The following is a 14,716-nucleotide window of genomic DNA, read 5'->3' as shown; positions in this document are numbered from 1 at the left end:
TCTCTCTCTCTCTCTCTCTCTCTCTCTCTCTCTCTCTCTCTCTCTCTGTCTCTCTTTTTCCCCTCCCTTCTCTTTCTCTCCTCTTCCTCCCTCCTCTTTTCTTCTTTTCTCTCTCCCCTTTCTCTCTTTCTCCTCTTCCCCTCCCCCTCTCTCTTCCTGTCTCTCCTTTTCCTTTATCTTTCTCTTCTCTTCCCCTCTTCCTCTTCCTCCTTCCTCTCTTCTTTATCCTTCCTCTTCTTCTTCCTCCTCCTCTTCTTCTTCATCTTTTTCTCTTTCTATCTCTCTGTGTGTCTGTATGTGTCTATCTGTCTGTCTCTGTCTCTGTCTCTCTCTCCCTTCTTTCCCCTCTCCCCCAGTCATCTCCCTATCTTGCCCCCGCTAGAATGACCATATCTGCATGTGGGCCCCATCCCACCACTGATCACCACAGAAGCTATTTCCAACCTGAGTCAGCTTACTTTTTCTTACACAGCCTGATGCCGCCCCGACCCTGGGGACTCACCACTTTGGTGCTAGATTCAGTGTGGACACCCAAGTTATCTTTCACCCCACAGTGGCTCAGAATTCTAAGTTCAGTGGATCCCAGCAGGCTCAGCCTCTCCTGAAGCAGGGACTAGAGCCATGTGCCTAACCCTGCTGACTCTAAAGTCTGGGATTCTAAGACAAACATTAACCTCTTTTTTTTTTTTTGGTGCCATGGACCCCTTTGGCAGCCCAGTGAAGCCTGTGTTTTCAGAGTAATTTTGTTAAATGTGTAAAACAAATAGCATTACAAAGGAAACCAGTTCTGTTGAAATATTTAATAAAATAATTTTAACAATTATATGGACCCAAAGTTAAGATTCCCTGTTCTAAGGTGAAAGTCTGAGTGGAACTCCTGGACCCTACTCCACCTGTATTGTCTTTCCAGGGATAACAAGGACCTTGTTGAGTTTGCCCGAATTCACCCATCCAGTGGCTGCCCTGGAGATGTGACCTCCCACCTCATGATTACTGGAGGATCATCTCTGCAAACTAGCCAGCTTGGGGGTGATCCTACCACCCATGCCCATCCAGCTCACCCCCCCTGGCTGCCCCGAACCCGCAGTCCCTCCATTTGGATGGGAGGACATTCCTACGGTCAGTATTCAGGGGTAAGATGGGGATGGACACAGGAGATGGGAGAAGTGGGATTGACGTAGCTCATTGGCTTTTCCTTCTTTTGGTGCCCAGATGGTGATAAGATTCACTGGGCACTGGGTGCCCAACGCCCCCCATCCAAAGCCCTTGTCCTTCCTACATATCCCTTGCTAGCTTACATTCAGGTTGGGACAACTTCTCCAAAGCAGGCTGGGTAATTCTCCAGTATGTTAAGTCTTTAGGCCAATGTTTTGTAACATTTGTCCCTTTCAAATAGTTTTTTTTTTTCTGGCCTACAAAACTTTTGATATAAAAGATCCTTGCTTTCTTAAACTTATAAATAGAAACCAAATTCTCCCTGCATTCTGTACCTCCCATTCTGGTCCCCTTCTTTCTGGTTCCCATGCCCCACTCCCAAAGCTACTGGAAGCTTCTCTGCTGAGTTTACAGGGAGTAAACCTATCGATGGTAGAGAATAGAAGTATTTTACTGGTCTTTGGCCTATTTTTGAGCAAGGAAACACTTCTGGTAAGCAAGGTGTCCAAGGTGATTAGGCCACTATTGCTCCTTGACCCTCCTAAAAGAAAAAGGAAACGACCTGGGGTCCTCCCTGGGCCCCTGCCTCTGTGTCCTGTTGCTTCCTGGGGATACAATCTATCTATTCCTCTCCTGGGTGGCTTTATGTAGGTCTTCCAGTACTTCCTGCCCCCCCCCATAGGCCCTTGAATCTACAGGGCTTAGATGGAGGCCCTACAGGGAAACTAAGAAACAGCAAGATCATTTCTTTTGGTTCTGAGCTCCAGTTTGACCTCCAGATCTCTAGAAGAGTGCCTCCCATTGGAGCCCCATAAGTCATCATGGAACCCAACAAATTGGAGCCACAGGCACAGGCTCCAGGGTTGTCCAGCTCCACAGGCAATATAGCCAGCAGCTCTGGTTTTCATGATATTTTCTTAGCCCTGGCTTTTTAGCATACCAGCCTCAGTGCTGCCTGCTTCCCGTTAAAGCCAGTGGTACCCTCTGCTTCCACCATTTTGCACTGACCACTGTGTACCTGCTCTTCTGCAGGGCTTGGCCACCCGGCTCTCCACCAGAACCTGCCACCTGGCTTCCCAGCCACCATGCCCAGCACAATGCAGTCCATGTTTCCCCTGTCCCAGGACCCCCCTGCCCAGCTGGTCATCTTACCCACCGAGCCTACACCCCATGCTGCTCCCCATTCACTTGGTAAGGGAAAGCCTAGGGACCTGGGGACGATTCTGTTGCCATCCCCTTTTGGGTATTAGAAAGGGCCTGAGGCCCAGGAAACCCAGACTGGGTTTCTTGTCAATTCCTACTCAGAATCATTCTTATCCAAGCCTCCTCCCAAATCCAGCCTCTTCTGGAACAAGAGGGAAGAAGAGAAGGAGAAAATGAGGGCTGAGATGGAGAGACACAAAAGAGGGAGAGAAATAAAAAGGAAGGGGGTGGAGAAGAAGGGAGAGGAAAGAGGAGTAAAGGATGTGAGAGAAGGGAGAAGGTAAGGCAAGAAGAGGAGAAAGGGAAAGAACAGGGGGAGAGAGAAGAAAAGGGAAAAAGGAGGAGAGGGATGGGGAATAGGAAAGGGCAGAAAGAAAATCATTCTTCTCTACCTCCATCCCCCATCAGAATGTAAACTCTCAAAGAGAGTAGGGATTATCTCATTTTTGTCTTGTGTTCCCAGTGCCTAGCTCAGCATATATTCACCACTTAATAAATAAAATGAAAGTCAAAAGGGGAGAGGGGAGAGGGGAGATTGGAGAAAAGACAAGAAGAAGGGAGCTGGGAAACCTAACATCTTAAAGCACTTTGGATCCCACCTGGGAAGAGCCATTTTGTTCCTGGACAGTCTAACGTGTCAGAGTGGATGGATTGAGGATAGTCATTGTAGTCCCTAGGAATTAGGGGTGGGCTGAGGGGGGGCCCTGTCTGAAGCACAGCCCACCCCCGTACCACCTGTCTCACGTTTTCTGTGACTTTGGTCTCCTTCCTTCTTCCTTGTCCAACCCTCTTGCAGCTGATGTCATGGACCAGGCTTCCTTGTGGCCACCCATGTACCCTGGTCGGGGGCCTGCCTCCCACATGCAGCACCCCAGCCAGCTTCCTGTCTATTCCCGCTCCCAGTTTCTACGGCAGCAAGAGCTCTATGCCCTACAGCAGCAGCAGAGAGCAGCCCAGGCACTAGAAATGCAGCGGAAATCCCAGCTTCAGGTACCAGTGAGACCCTCCAGTTCGCCATGGGTACAACCTTCTCCCTCCTCTGTTCTTCACAAAGGACCTGTCATTCTGTCATAGTGGTGATGTTCTCACCCAAGTCAAGCAGTTCCCCTTTTCCATCTCCCTCCCCTGTTCCTTCTGGAGAACCCATGGCCTCGTCCAGAGCCTTTAGCGTTCAGGTTTCCTCTCTGTGTCTCATCTTATCACCTTGCTGCACTCTGCCTTGTTCCTTAGGATCCCCCTCCTCATGACCATGCTAAAAGCTCTGTTCCTTGACCCTCATGTCTAGAGCTCCCCAGGTGGTCCCCTTTGTCACTGGCAGATCATGGTGATGGGGATGACCATGACTCTGTCTCCACTTTCCCAGAGGAAGCCTGAGGATTACCATGCAGAGTTTGAAGAAGCAGTCCCTGAGAAGACCCTGAAGTCCTCTCATAAACCAGTTGCCTTAACCCCCCTATCCAAGGGCGCCTCTTCACCAGCTGCTGCTCCATGCCCTGCCAAACTTTCACCTTGCTGCCATTCTCCTGCCCTGCGGCACCCCTCCAAATGCACCACGCCACTCTCCACTGCCCAGTGCACTTTACCCCTCTGCCCCACTGCCAGCTCTGCCGTGGCGCCCCGCTCCCCAGCCACCAGTCCTGGCCCTGCTCAGAGCTCTAAGGGTACAGAAGTTGAGGACAAGAGAGGAGAAGGCCAGCCCCCACAAGACTATCCCAAATCTCTAGAACCAGGTAAGACTTATGGGGGACTTCCTGGGGGGGACATGGAGAACATGCTGGATTTAGAGTCAAAGAACCTGGGTCCAGATTCTGGCTCTCCTATTTACCATCTGCCAATTTTCCAATTCTGCCAATTGGCCAATTTTCCTAGCCTCGGTTTCCTTATCTGCGAAGGGAGAGGGTCGGGCTAGATGACTTCTCTAAGAGGGCTTACAGCTCCAAAACTATGATGCTGTGGCTGGCTGGAAGGAGAACATTTAAAGGAAGCCAACCTCTCCTATCCTAGGAGGACAGAGGGTTTTACATCATGGGAACCACTAAGCTGAGACATTCAATCTTAATGACTTCCTGGGGTCATTTAGTCTGCTTTCAGGAGAGCGAGGTCCTGGCCCAAATGAAAGCTTTTAGAAGACAACAATTTTTCTAGAGGAAGGAGCTACCTCTCGCTTCTTTTCTTAGATGTCTTACAAGACTTGCTGGCCCACATACCCCATCCCTGATAAGGCTGGACCTCTAGAGAAGTCCCTCTCCTTCCCTTTCCCCACCCACATCTTGTTAGGCCACAGGCTGGGGTGATCAGTAGGGGGATGGGCAAGGTCCTAGCTATTTCCTTCACCAATCCCTGGGCAGAGGAGCGGAAGGGAATGGCAGCACCGGTCATCCATTCAGGGCCATTTGCTCAGCAGAGACATCTTAGAAGTAACATTGTGTGACTGTGCTACAGAGAAATTTTGGAGGTGAAGGAGATAAGAGGTTGGGGTCATTTCTAGACACTAACTCTCTGGACTTTTGTGGTCACAGAGTAGCAAGGAATGGGAGGGAAAGAGAGAGACTAGGAGCGGAATGTTGAGGAAATGAGGAAATTAACCTAAGAGGAAGGGAAGTTATTATAGTTCCTGTTGGAGACCCCAGCCAGGGTCCTAGTCACACCTCTTGCCTTACCACCCCCCTTTGCCACAGAAGCCACCTCTTCCTGAGTGCCACTACCAGCCACGCCAGCCAGCTCTCACTGCCAGCTCCCCGACAAGGCTATTTAATTCTCTCTGAATTAGGCTGAGTGTTTACATTGGAAATTCGTGTGGCGAACATAAAACCGGTCCCAGTTTCACAATAAGGAGACAGAGCCAACAGGGTGTTTTTTTTTTTAAGGTTTTTTTTTTTTTATTACAGTTAATGGGGCGTAATGCCTCCGAAATGCAGCCGGCTCGTTCTGGTTCAGGGAAAGCCCTGATTCAAGCATCACGGCTTTAAAAAAAAATCCCCCTTCTGTGGTTAGTCTGTCCTTCAGACAGACCAAAGGGCACATCCGAGGTGGGGGCAGTAGGGACAGGATGACAGGATAGAGGGGAAAGCAATTTGGATTGGGGGTTGGGGGGAATGTCAGAGTTGTTTCAGTGTGACCCTCCATCTTCTCAACCTCTGACATCCTGAGTATTCCTTATCCTTCCTCCCAGACCCTAGAACATATCTCAGACTCCTTGTTATGGGGAGGGAAGAACCTCATCCTTATTCACTGGAGAAGCTGACCCACTTGCCCTTTGAATAAGAGTCACTGAACCCCAGAAGTGAAGCCCAGGGTCCTTCCCACAGCTCAGTTCTGGAGTCCCGATTTGTCAAGTCTGGTGTTCTAGGGGCTGAGAGTGGCTTGGGGCTGGGAGAAGAGAAAAGAAGAGAGGCTGGAGTCAGCCAGCGTTTCATGGTCAGAAAAGTCTGGATCTACCTCTGTCCTTTTCATCTTGGAGATGGTAGCCTTGCCAAATTTAGAGTATTCACTGGTATGGGTTAGGGAACTCTAGCAATCAACTGATATTTATTTCCTAGAGAACCGTGTTGGGGGTACCCTCCCCACAGTGGGGCTCAGGGCCAGTCTGTTTACCAATCTGATTAGCATTCTTGTTTCTCTGTCTGTCTGTCTCTCACAGACCTGCCCCCAGGATACATCTACCCTGCGGTCAGCATGGGTTACTCATCCCCCCTACCCCATGACATGCACTCGGCTGATCCCGCAGACCCTGAAACTATGCAAACTGTCTCCACTGCAGCCGAACCTGAGCAGTCCAGGACATTTCCACCCTCAGAGGGGCCTCACTGTGATCCCAATGCTCTGAATGAGGCCAGCCTGGTAGAGGGAGCAGGTGGCCAGGTGGAGGGCACCAAGCCAAGGGCCCTGGAGCTGGAGTGCCAGCCACACACTCATGGGCATCCACACCCCATGGAGCTGGGGCCCCCCAGTGAGGCAACAGCTCCCAGTGGGTTGGGGGAGCTTCAGGAACTCCCCTATGGTGCCCTCATGGAAGGAGGAGGCCCTGAGACAAGGAGCTGCATAGATTCTACTCAGGAAGGGGCAGAAGAGGAGAGGACTGAGGAGGAGGATGGCAAAGGGCTGCTGTCAAGGTCCTCCCCCATGGCCTCTGAGGAGGGAGCATTAAGCCCACGTCCTCTGGGAGAGGAAGAAGTGGGGGTGGGGCTTGACCCACAGGAAGAGGAGGAAGAGGAAGGAGAGGAGGAAGAAAGGGAAGAGGAGGAAGAGGAAGAAGGAGAAGAGGGCTGGGACATGATTCAAGAGGAAGACCACCTGTCCAAATCATTGCCAGGTCTGGATGCCTTGGTAGCAGCCACCATTGACCTGGGAGACCTCCCCTCTTTGAGCCCACCCAGTACTCAACCTTTAGCCCCACTGCAGCTTCCCAATGCTCCTGCCCTTCAGGGTAGCTCAGGAATTCATGGCATCGCCCTTCTTAGTGAACTGGCTGACCTGGAGTTCCAGCGGCAGAGGTGTGAACGCGTCACAGAAGGTAAGTGTTCTGGGGTCTTCCTTTACTCCCTTCTCTTTCATGATGGACCACTGACCTTTGAGCTTGGGACTCACCTTGCTACCACAACCTCTCTGTGATGCCTAAGGAGAAGCAGTCTGGTAGCAGGTTCCTTTTGAACCCAGTCAAACCTCTAGCCAATGAACTAGGGGATCCTCATTTAGTCTGGTCCAAAATGAGGTCCAGAAATTGAGTTGACTTGCCCAACATTACATAGTTCCATTACATACTGTTAAGTCAGGATTTGAACTCTGAACCTCTGACTCCAATTCATATATACATACAGGAGTGACTTAAGGGATGACCCCAAAGCCTGTTTTTGACAGCTACGTACTTCTGGTGGTTAGAGTTTGAAAGCCTGTTTTTATTTTTACCAGATTTTGTAAAGGTGAAGGATTTCTCTTGACCTCATCCAAGCTAAACATGAACATGCTTCAGGCTTCCCTGAAGTAGCTTCTAATCATGGCCCTGTGTTCTTGAGTTTCAAGTTTCAATCCACACACACACACACACACACACACACACGCACACACGCACACGCACGCACGCACGCACACACACACGCCCTGTAGAATCTGAGAAGGTCTGTCTCCCCTTTACCCTGGCAGCATTAGGGCAGGGGTTTCCCTTTTGGGATTAAGGACTGGGTGTCTTAAAGGATAAGGATATCTTCAGCGGATCCCCTGGATTGGGGATATCTTCAGGTACCATTCTCCTTTCCCATCCCATTTGACCCTAGCTGCCTGCCCAGAGGTGCTGGCCCAAGTAACTGTGTAGAGACCTAGAGACTTTATGGCAAGAAGGCCCCTACCTTTGACCTGCCATTATTAATAAGCTATGGTTATAAGGAGCCACTCTTTCTTTGTAGCCAAAGCTTTTGGGGACACGCATATTCCAGGTCTGGGGGAAGGGGGAGTTTGTTCTCTACCTAGCACTTAGCCACGGGTACATTCCCTGCCTTAGCAGGCTCAGCTCAATTCCCCAGACTTATTTCTCAGCACATCCTCCCTCCTGCTTTTCAGTTAGATCTCTGTAGTGCTGATGGAGCTCAGAATCTTAAGATGTAAAACAGTTCTTTAGGGAGAATTCAAGGGGTAGAAGGAGGAGCCCCTCCTTTCCAGGGAGAAGAGGGTTAAGTAAGCAGATGACCCCAACTTTCTCCAGATGGTACAGTTGGTGGGGAGGAACGGCTGGTGCAGACTCTTGACATATACCACTCCCTTACACACGCACACACACACACACACACACACACTCTCTCTCTCTCTCTCTCTCTCTCTCTCTCTCTCTCTCTCTCTCTCTCTCTCTCTCTCTCTCTCTCTCTCTCGGCACCTGGAATGAGACACCAGAGGAAACCCATCATCATAGCCCTTTACCCTCCCCTGGTTGGGGGTAGGGGTGTAGGGTAGAGAATCACACCTCCCAAGCCCACATATTACGTTTCATTGATATTTATAGAAAGAAAATAGCACAATCCTCATGGCTCAGCCTGCATTTGTTTTCCCAACACATAAAACCCGCCAGCCAGCACTGGCTGCCAACATTCTTTAGAGTCTTTGTGTAGGGCTGAGATAAAGCGAATGTTCTTGTAAAGTTAATTTCCCCAAAGGCCTGTATGTCACTCCCTCTCCTCTGGCTGCAGCTTGCCTTGGCCATTGGATGGAGCTGCAGTCAAGGCCAGGGAGGGAGGGTGAAGGAGGAAGGGAGGGTGTTGGAGCCACCCACCACCAGGGAAAGGGTTGTGTCAGGCCTGGAGAAGGTTCTGGGGAAAGGAACCAAGGCTGTCAGCCTCAGGAGACTTTTAGTTCTCTGCAGACTAGGAAGCTAGACACCCCCCTCCACCCAGTCTTCCTTTCTTCAGGTTTCTTATCCCTCATCCTTTACTCAGGAAAGGGAAAGCTGCTGAGATGGTGGATTGTGTGGCTGGAGAGAAAAGAGACTTCCTTGGTGCATTAGTCTCCCTAGGGAATTCCTAACATTCAGGTTCTCCCATTAATCTATTCCTTCAGGACCTCCCCACTCCATCCCCTGGAGAAGTTGAGTGGGATGGCCCATCCTGGGAGATACAAAGGAGAAGCCAGGGTTTATGGGACCCCAAAGCTGCCTACAGTGGGTGGTAGGGATATGCACTGTCTAGATGAGACCTAGGGCAAGTGACTCTGCAAGAGTTTATGCATAGAGTGGAACGAATGTTTGACATGGAGGCTCTTTACCTCTTCAGAGTATGTATGAGATTGAGATTAGAAGCATGGTCCCCCAAAGAAAGCACTGGATTTGGGGTTAGAGAACCTGGATTCAAATCTTCCCTCTGCTTCTGTCAGAGTAACATTGCCTTCTCTTCTTGGGGCCTCAGTTTCCTGCTGTGTAAAATGATGACCTTTACATTCTCTTATAGCTCTAAATCTCTGATTCTATCCTTTTTTTTTTTGAGGGGAAGAAGGCAAGGCAGTTGGGGTTAAGTGACTTTTGCCTAAGGTCACCCAGCTAGTAAGTGTTAAGTGTCTGAAACTGGATTTGAACTCAGGTCCTCCTGACTCCAGGGCCGGTGCTCTATTCACTTTACCACCTTGCTGCCCCCAAATCAATGATTCTATCATCTTATTATGCAAAGTACCTGAGTTACAGAGGGCTGTTAATATATGCATTGAAATTGTGTGTCTGTGTGTATGCATGTACCCATGTAAACATTTAGTGTTTTTTTTCCAAAGGTAAGCAGCCTAGAGGTGTGACCAAATAAAGTATTTTTTGTCCATGCCTCACATATCATAGGACTTTGTGTGTGATGTATGTGCATTTAGCATATGTCTGCATTGCTAGATCCCAGGATCCACGGAGGAGTGAATTTTAACCCTTTGCAGCCCGGAGTTGGGGGATGGGATGCCGAGAATTGCTTCTTTTACGCTGGCTCTTCCTTCCCCTCTATACTTGCTTGCCCTAGCTCCAGCCCTGGCACTATGCCTGTCAGTGGCAGGAGCAGCCCAAGGAGCACAGCAATCTCTTTCTTAGGCACGGGCTAGGTACAGGATGCATTCTTAGTGGGTCAGTTGGTCAGACCTGTATCTAGAGCTCTTTGGATCTAGACTTCTTTCCCTGATTATAAATGCAGTGACAACTTTTTAGACATTCATTAGGAAATCTGATACAATCACGAGGTGATTTTTTTCTCTAGTGAACAGATAGCTTTGCAGAAAGGACAAATAGAAAACAGGAGCCAAGTGTAACAAAGTGATTAAAGGCAGAGGACGGAGCTTGGGCTAGAGCCAGTCCCACTGTTTCTACTCCTGCTCTTTTGCTTCGTCTTCATCTCCTCCTGTCCAGCCCTACTGCCCAAGGGTGGCACATACCAGGACAGATATATTTTCACCCAGTGAAATGGAGACTGCATCTTTCACCCAAGAGGCTACTTAGGTTCATGATAGGGACAGCTGGACTGAAACCGAGATTCCAGCGTCTGAATCTCCATTCTGTCATAAGCCAAGTACTTTTCTCTCTGGCCTTGGAGGAAAAGTGTCACTCTCTCCTAATATCATTAGGATTTATATTGTGCTTTAAGGTTGATAAAGTATTTCACAAATATTATCTCATTTGAGCTTCACAACAACTCTGGGAGGGAAATGCTATTATTATCCCCATTTTACAGATAAGGAAACTGAGACAGGAGAGGTTGACTTGCCCAGAGTCACATAGCTAGAAAGGGTCTGAGGCTGGATTTGGACTTGGGTCTTTCTGACTCCCTGTCCAGTGTTCTCTTCCCCTTACCAACTAGCTGCCTGTGCAATATAGGATGTGGGACTACAGAGTGATAGTCTTTGGAGATGTTCTTTTTTTTTTCTTTTTGGAGGGGGGAAGGCAGGGCATTTGGGGTTAAGTGACTTGCCCAGGGTTACATGGCTAGTAAATGTTAAGCGTCTGAGGATGGATTTGAACTCAGGTCTTCCTGATTCCAGGGCCAGTGCTCTATTCACTGTGCCACCTAGCTGGTGATGTTCTTTGGAGATGTTCTTAATCAGTTAAAGTCACCTGGAGATTTCTGGCTAAGTGGTGGTATGCTAGGACTTAGAGGAGCCCAGATCCTTTGCAAACACCTCCATGAAAGTTCTTAAAAATGTAACATAGGGGCAACTAGTGAATAGAGTACTGGCCCTGGAATCAGGAGGACCTGAATTCAAATCCAGTCACAGACACTTGACACTTACTAGCTGTGTGACCTTGCGCAAGTCACTTAGCTCCAATTACCTTGCCTTCCCCCCTCCAAAAAAATGCACCACAAAAAACAACAATGAAGACTACCAAAGTATGCTGCTAGAAACCTACATAGGTTCTGAGTGGAGAAAAGAGAAAGTAGGTGGGAGGCATAGCATGGAGGCACCTGGGACCCACATAGGGCTAGACTAATAATAATAGCTAACCACTGAGCCACCCAGCTGCTTCACCCTAGCACACAGACAACCTGTTCCCAACCCAGAGGCCATATAGCCCATTCCTGAACCATAGAAGGAGATAGGGGCAGCCCAGTACCAGGCAACTCATGACCTAACCCATGACAGGAGAAAGATGGGAACAGTTCCCCCAAAACAGAACATCTGGGATTTTTCAGGAGGCCTGCTATAAAGTGTAGTCAATAACATCTAGGTGTAGTCTGTCAGGGTCACAGCAAGTGCTGGAGTTAACTTAGGTATGGAACTATGCAAAAAGAAGATAGGGGATCCAAGGATCCAAGGCCAGACTAAGTCAAGATGGCAGGAGACAAAGCCCAAACCCAGGAATTACAAAAGAGGGGAGAGCCACTAGGCCCTCCATCTAGGACTAAAAGCAACCTGCCCGCAGCATCCAGGAGGATTGGAGAGAGTAGAGTGAGACCCAAGCACAGAGCTCCAATCCAGAACCTGCAGCTGTAGATATGAGTAAACATAAGAAAATGCCAAACACAATGAAGAAATACTGTAGATTGCAAGGAGTCCAAGAAGTAAACCCCAACAGAGAATGTAACTCCACTACAAGTCCAGGTAGAAGCACAGAGAAAAAAAGTGACCTTGCCACAAGGACTACAGGAGTACCTGGAAGAAATGAAGCAAGAGATATAAAATGTAATGGAAAAGAGAATTAATAGCATAGAACAGCAGGTGGTAAACTTTACTCAGGAACTGAACTTGAAAATTAGAATAGACCAAATAGAAAGTAAGGACTTCCTGAGACAAAACAAAATTGGAAGATTGAAAAAAAAAGAAAATATGATATATAATAATCTAGTCTGGAAAACAGGTTAAGGAAATATAATCAGGAATTATCAGGACATCTGAAAATCATGATTCCCTCCCCATCCCCAAATGTCTGTTTACCATGTTTCAAGAAATTATAAATAAAAACTGTCCAGATCCATTATGACCTAAGGGTAAAGTAAAAATAGAAAAAAAAAACATTGGTCACCTCCCGAAAGAAGCCCCAAAATGTATAGCAACGTCAGAGTCAAAATTCAGAGCTTCCAGATCAAAGAAAAAAATACTTCAAATGGTAAAAAGGAAAAAAAAAGAATGTTTAAGTAGCAACAGGACCATGGTCAGAATCACACAAGACTTGGCAGCTAGGATTTCAAAGAAAAGGAGAGCCTGATATGATACTCCAAAAGGCAAAAGATAAAGGCTAATATCCAGGGTGAGGATCTTTGGACAGTGAGAATAATAAAAGCTCTGCTTTCACTGCCTTCCTTCACCTCTCTTGTGTTTCCTATGATTGTTTGTTTTGTTCTGGCTGTGCAACTACACAATGTAGACCTTCCCATTTTCATCTAACCTTCAGGGTTTGTCTCCATTTTCTATTTCCTGCCAGTATGAGAAAAGCTTGAAACAAACTCACCCGTGTGGAAGGTGGCTCAGGCAACTTTTCCATTCTTGATTTGGAGTACCTGCCACATTATTAGTTAATTGCTGCTCAAAGACTCTTGGTTCCTTTGCCTGCTTAGGAGGAGGTATCCACTTAGGACTGACTGATTCCTTAAAATGTGTTTAAGCCTGGGTGAGGAAGGGGTAAGGAAAGGGGAAAGAAAGACTTTGTGTCTCCTACTCTTGGCATGTGAAACATTAAAGCCCTTCCCTCCCCAGAAGAGAGTTTCCCCCTTACAAAACCAGCCCAGAAGTCTAGGCATCCTCTCCATTCCCAAATCCAACTTATTGAAATCCATGGCATGAGTTGAATTTTAATTGCTGCCTTCTATTCTTTTTGCCCTCTGACCCAGATTCTTCCTCCCCCTTCACAGTCATTCCAAGGCATTTTCCTTCTTACACTCCTCCCACCACCCCCACAAAAAAATTCCCAACTATTGGGGGCGGCTAGGTGGCGCAGTGAGTAAAGCGCCGGCCCCAGAGTCAGGAGGACCCAAGTTCGGTTCCGGCCTCAGACACTTAACACACACACACACACACACAAAAACTAGCCATGTAACCTTGGGCAAGTTACTTAATCCCAATTGCCCTCCAAAATGGCAAAAAAAAAATTCCCCAATTATAAACCAGTGTCTTAAAAACATTCAGGCAACTTCAAGAAAAGCATATTTATGTAGCTTCATGGTATAGTAGGTAGGGTGCTGTGTTTGGAGTCAGGAAGACAGAAAGACCCAGATTCAAATTTAACTTTGAACATTGTGTGGCCCTCAGCAAGTCACATGGTCAGTCTCTGATCCTCTGTTTCCTCACCTGTAAAATGAGAAAAGTTGACCCTTAGGGGATCTTAAGGGACATCCAGCTCTAAAACTGTCATCTAGGTCTAGGACAAGCCAGTAGCTCATTCTAGGACTGCCCCAAGCTCAGGGCTCTAAAATAGACTTCTTCTTTCCCCTTAATCTCCCAACCTTCATAGTGGATAAAGCACTGGGACTGGAATCAGGAAGACCTGAATTCAGATTCAGCCTCTGACCCTTGGCAAATCACTTAATGGGTGTCTGCTTCAGTTTCCTTAACTGTAAAATGGGGATAATAACGGCACTCACTTCCCAGGGTTATTGTGAGGATAAAATGAATTGCTATTTGTAAAGTATTTTGTGAACCTTAAAGCACTATTTAAATGTTAATTATTATCATCATCATCATCTCCAGTGAAGCCTTCTAGGTTGTTATGATAAATTGGAACTGATCTCAGAGGGAAGACACTGTATTTTAACTGAGGCTTGAAGGAAGCTAGGATGTGGAGATGCAGAAATTTATATGTTCTGGGGAACATGTTTATGTGTGCACATATATCATGCAGATGTCTATATATTTTGGAAGTCTGACCCATAATTTTGCCAACTGACCACTCTGTACCTGAGACATTTCCTCTTTTTATTCAGGAAACTCTGTCCCAGGACACCAAGAGAACTTATGCCCTAGAACTCAAGTACCAATTTTCAACTTGGCCCCTCCTTTTCCCCAGGTTTTGGGATTGGGAATCAAAACTGAATTGGGCCTGAGTGGATATTGGCACCAGGGCCTAAGCCTCCCTCCCTCTGTCCCTACCCTAAAGGAATGAGTTCTTCCTAGCCTCATCATCCTGCAGGTGCTTCCTCTCCCTATTTCTGGCTATCTCCCACCAGTCCTTCCTGTAAGTACAAAGAAAGAGCGAGTCAGTTTTATCAGTATAACCTTAAGGCTGGAGGAGGCAACCGAAGGTCAACTAAGTCATCCTCCTGCCTCCATCCATGACCATTCTTCCTTCCTTCCTTCCTTTCCTTTCATTTTCTTTTCCTTCCTTCCTTCCTTCCTTCCTTCCTTTCTTTCTTTCTTTCTTTCTTTCTCTCTCTCTCTCTCTCTCTTTCTTTCTTTCTTTCTTTCTTTCTTTCTTTCTTTCTTTCTTTCT

General features: G+C 47.7%; 1 protein-coding gene across 1 annotated transcript in view; it reads left to right on the top strand.

Moving 5' to 3' along the window:
• The window catches only part of BAHCC1 (BAH domain and coiled-coil containing 1), a 179,919-nt gene that overhangs the window by 128,521 nt on the left and 36,682 nt on the right, over positions 1 to 14,716 (top strand). Inside the window, exons 7-11 of the mRNA XM_069064081.1 lie at positions 911 to 1,119; positions 2,188 to 2,346; positions 3,155 to 3,348; positions 3,722 to 4,088; positions 5,999 to 6,871. Coding sequence (XP_068920182.1) covers positions 911 to 1,119; positions 2,188 to 2,346; positions 3,155 to 3,348; positions 3,722 to 4,088; positions 5,999 to 6,871 — 1,802 coding nt within the window. The remainder of the gene's footprint in view (positions 1 to 910; positions 1,120 to 2,187; positions 2,347 to 3,154; positions 3,349 to 3,721; positions 4,089 to 5,998; positions 6,872 to 14,716) is intronic.

This window comes from Petaurus breviceps, unplaced genomic scaffold (assembly GCF_028583685.1).
Source record: "Petaurus breviceps papuanus isolate PSGF00001 unplaced genomic scaffold, PetGlider_PUasm1.0 90617, whole genome shotgun sequence".
Taxonomy (NCBI): Eukaryota; Metazoa; Chordata; class Mammalia; order Diprotodontia; family Petauridae; genus Petaurus; species Petaurus breviceps.
The sequence above is the reverse complement of the archived record's forward strand: the minus strand, read 5'-3'. Positions and strand labels throughout refer to the sequence as shown.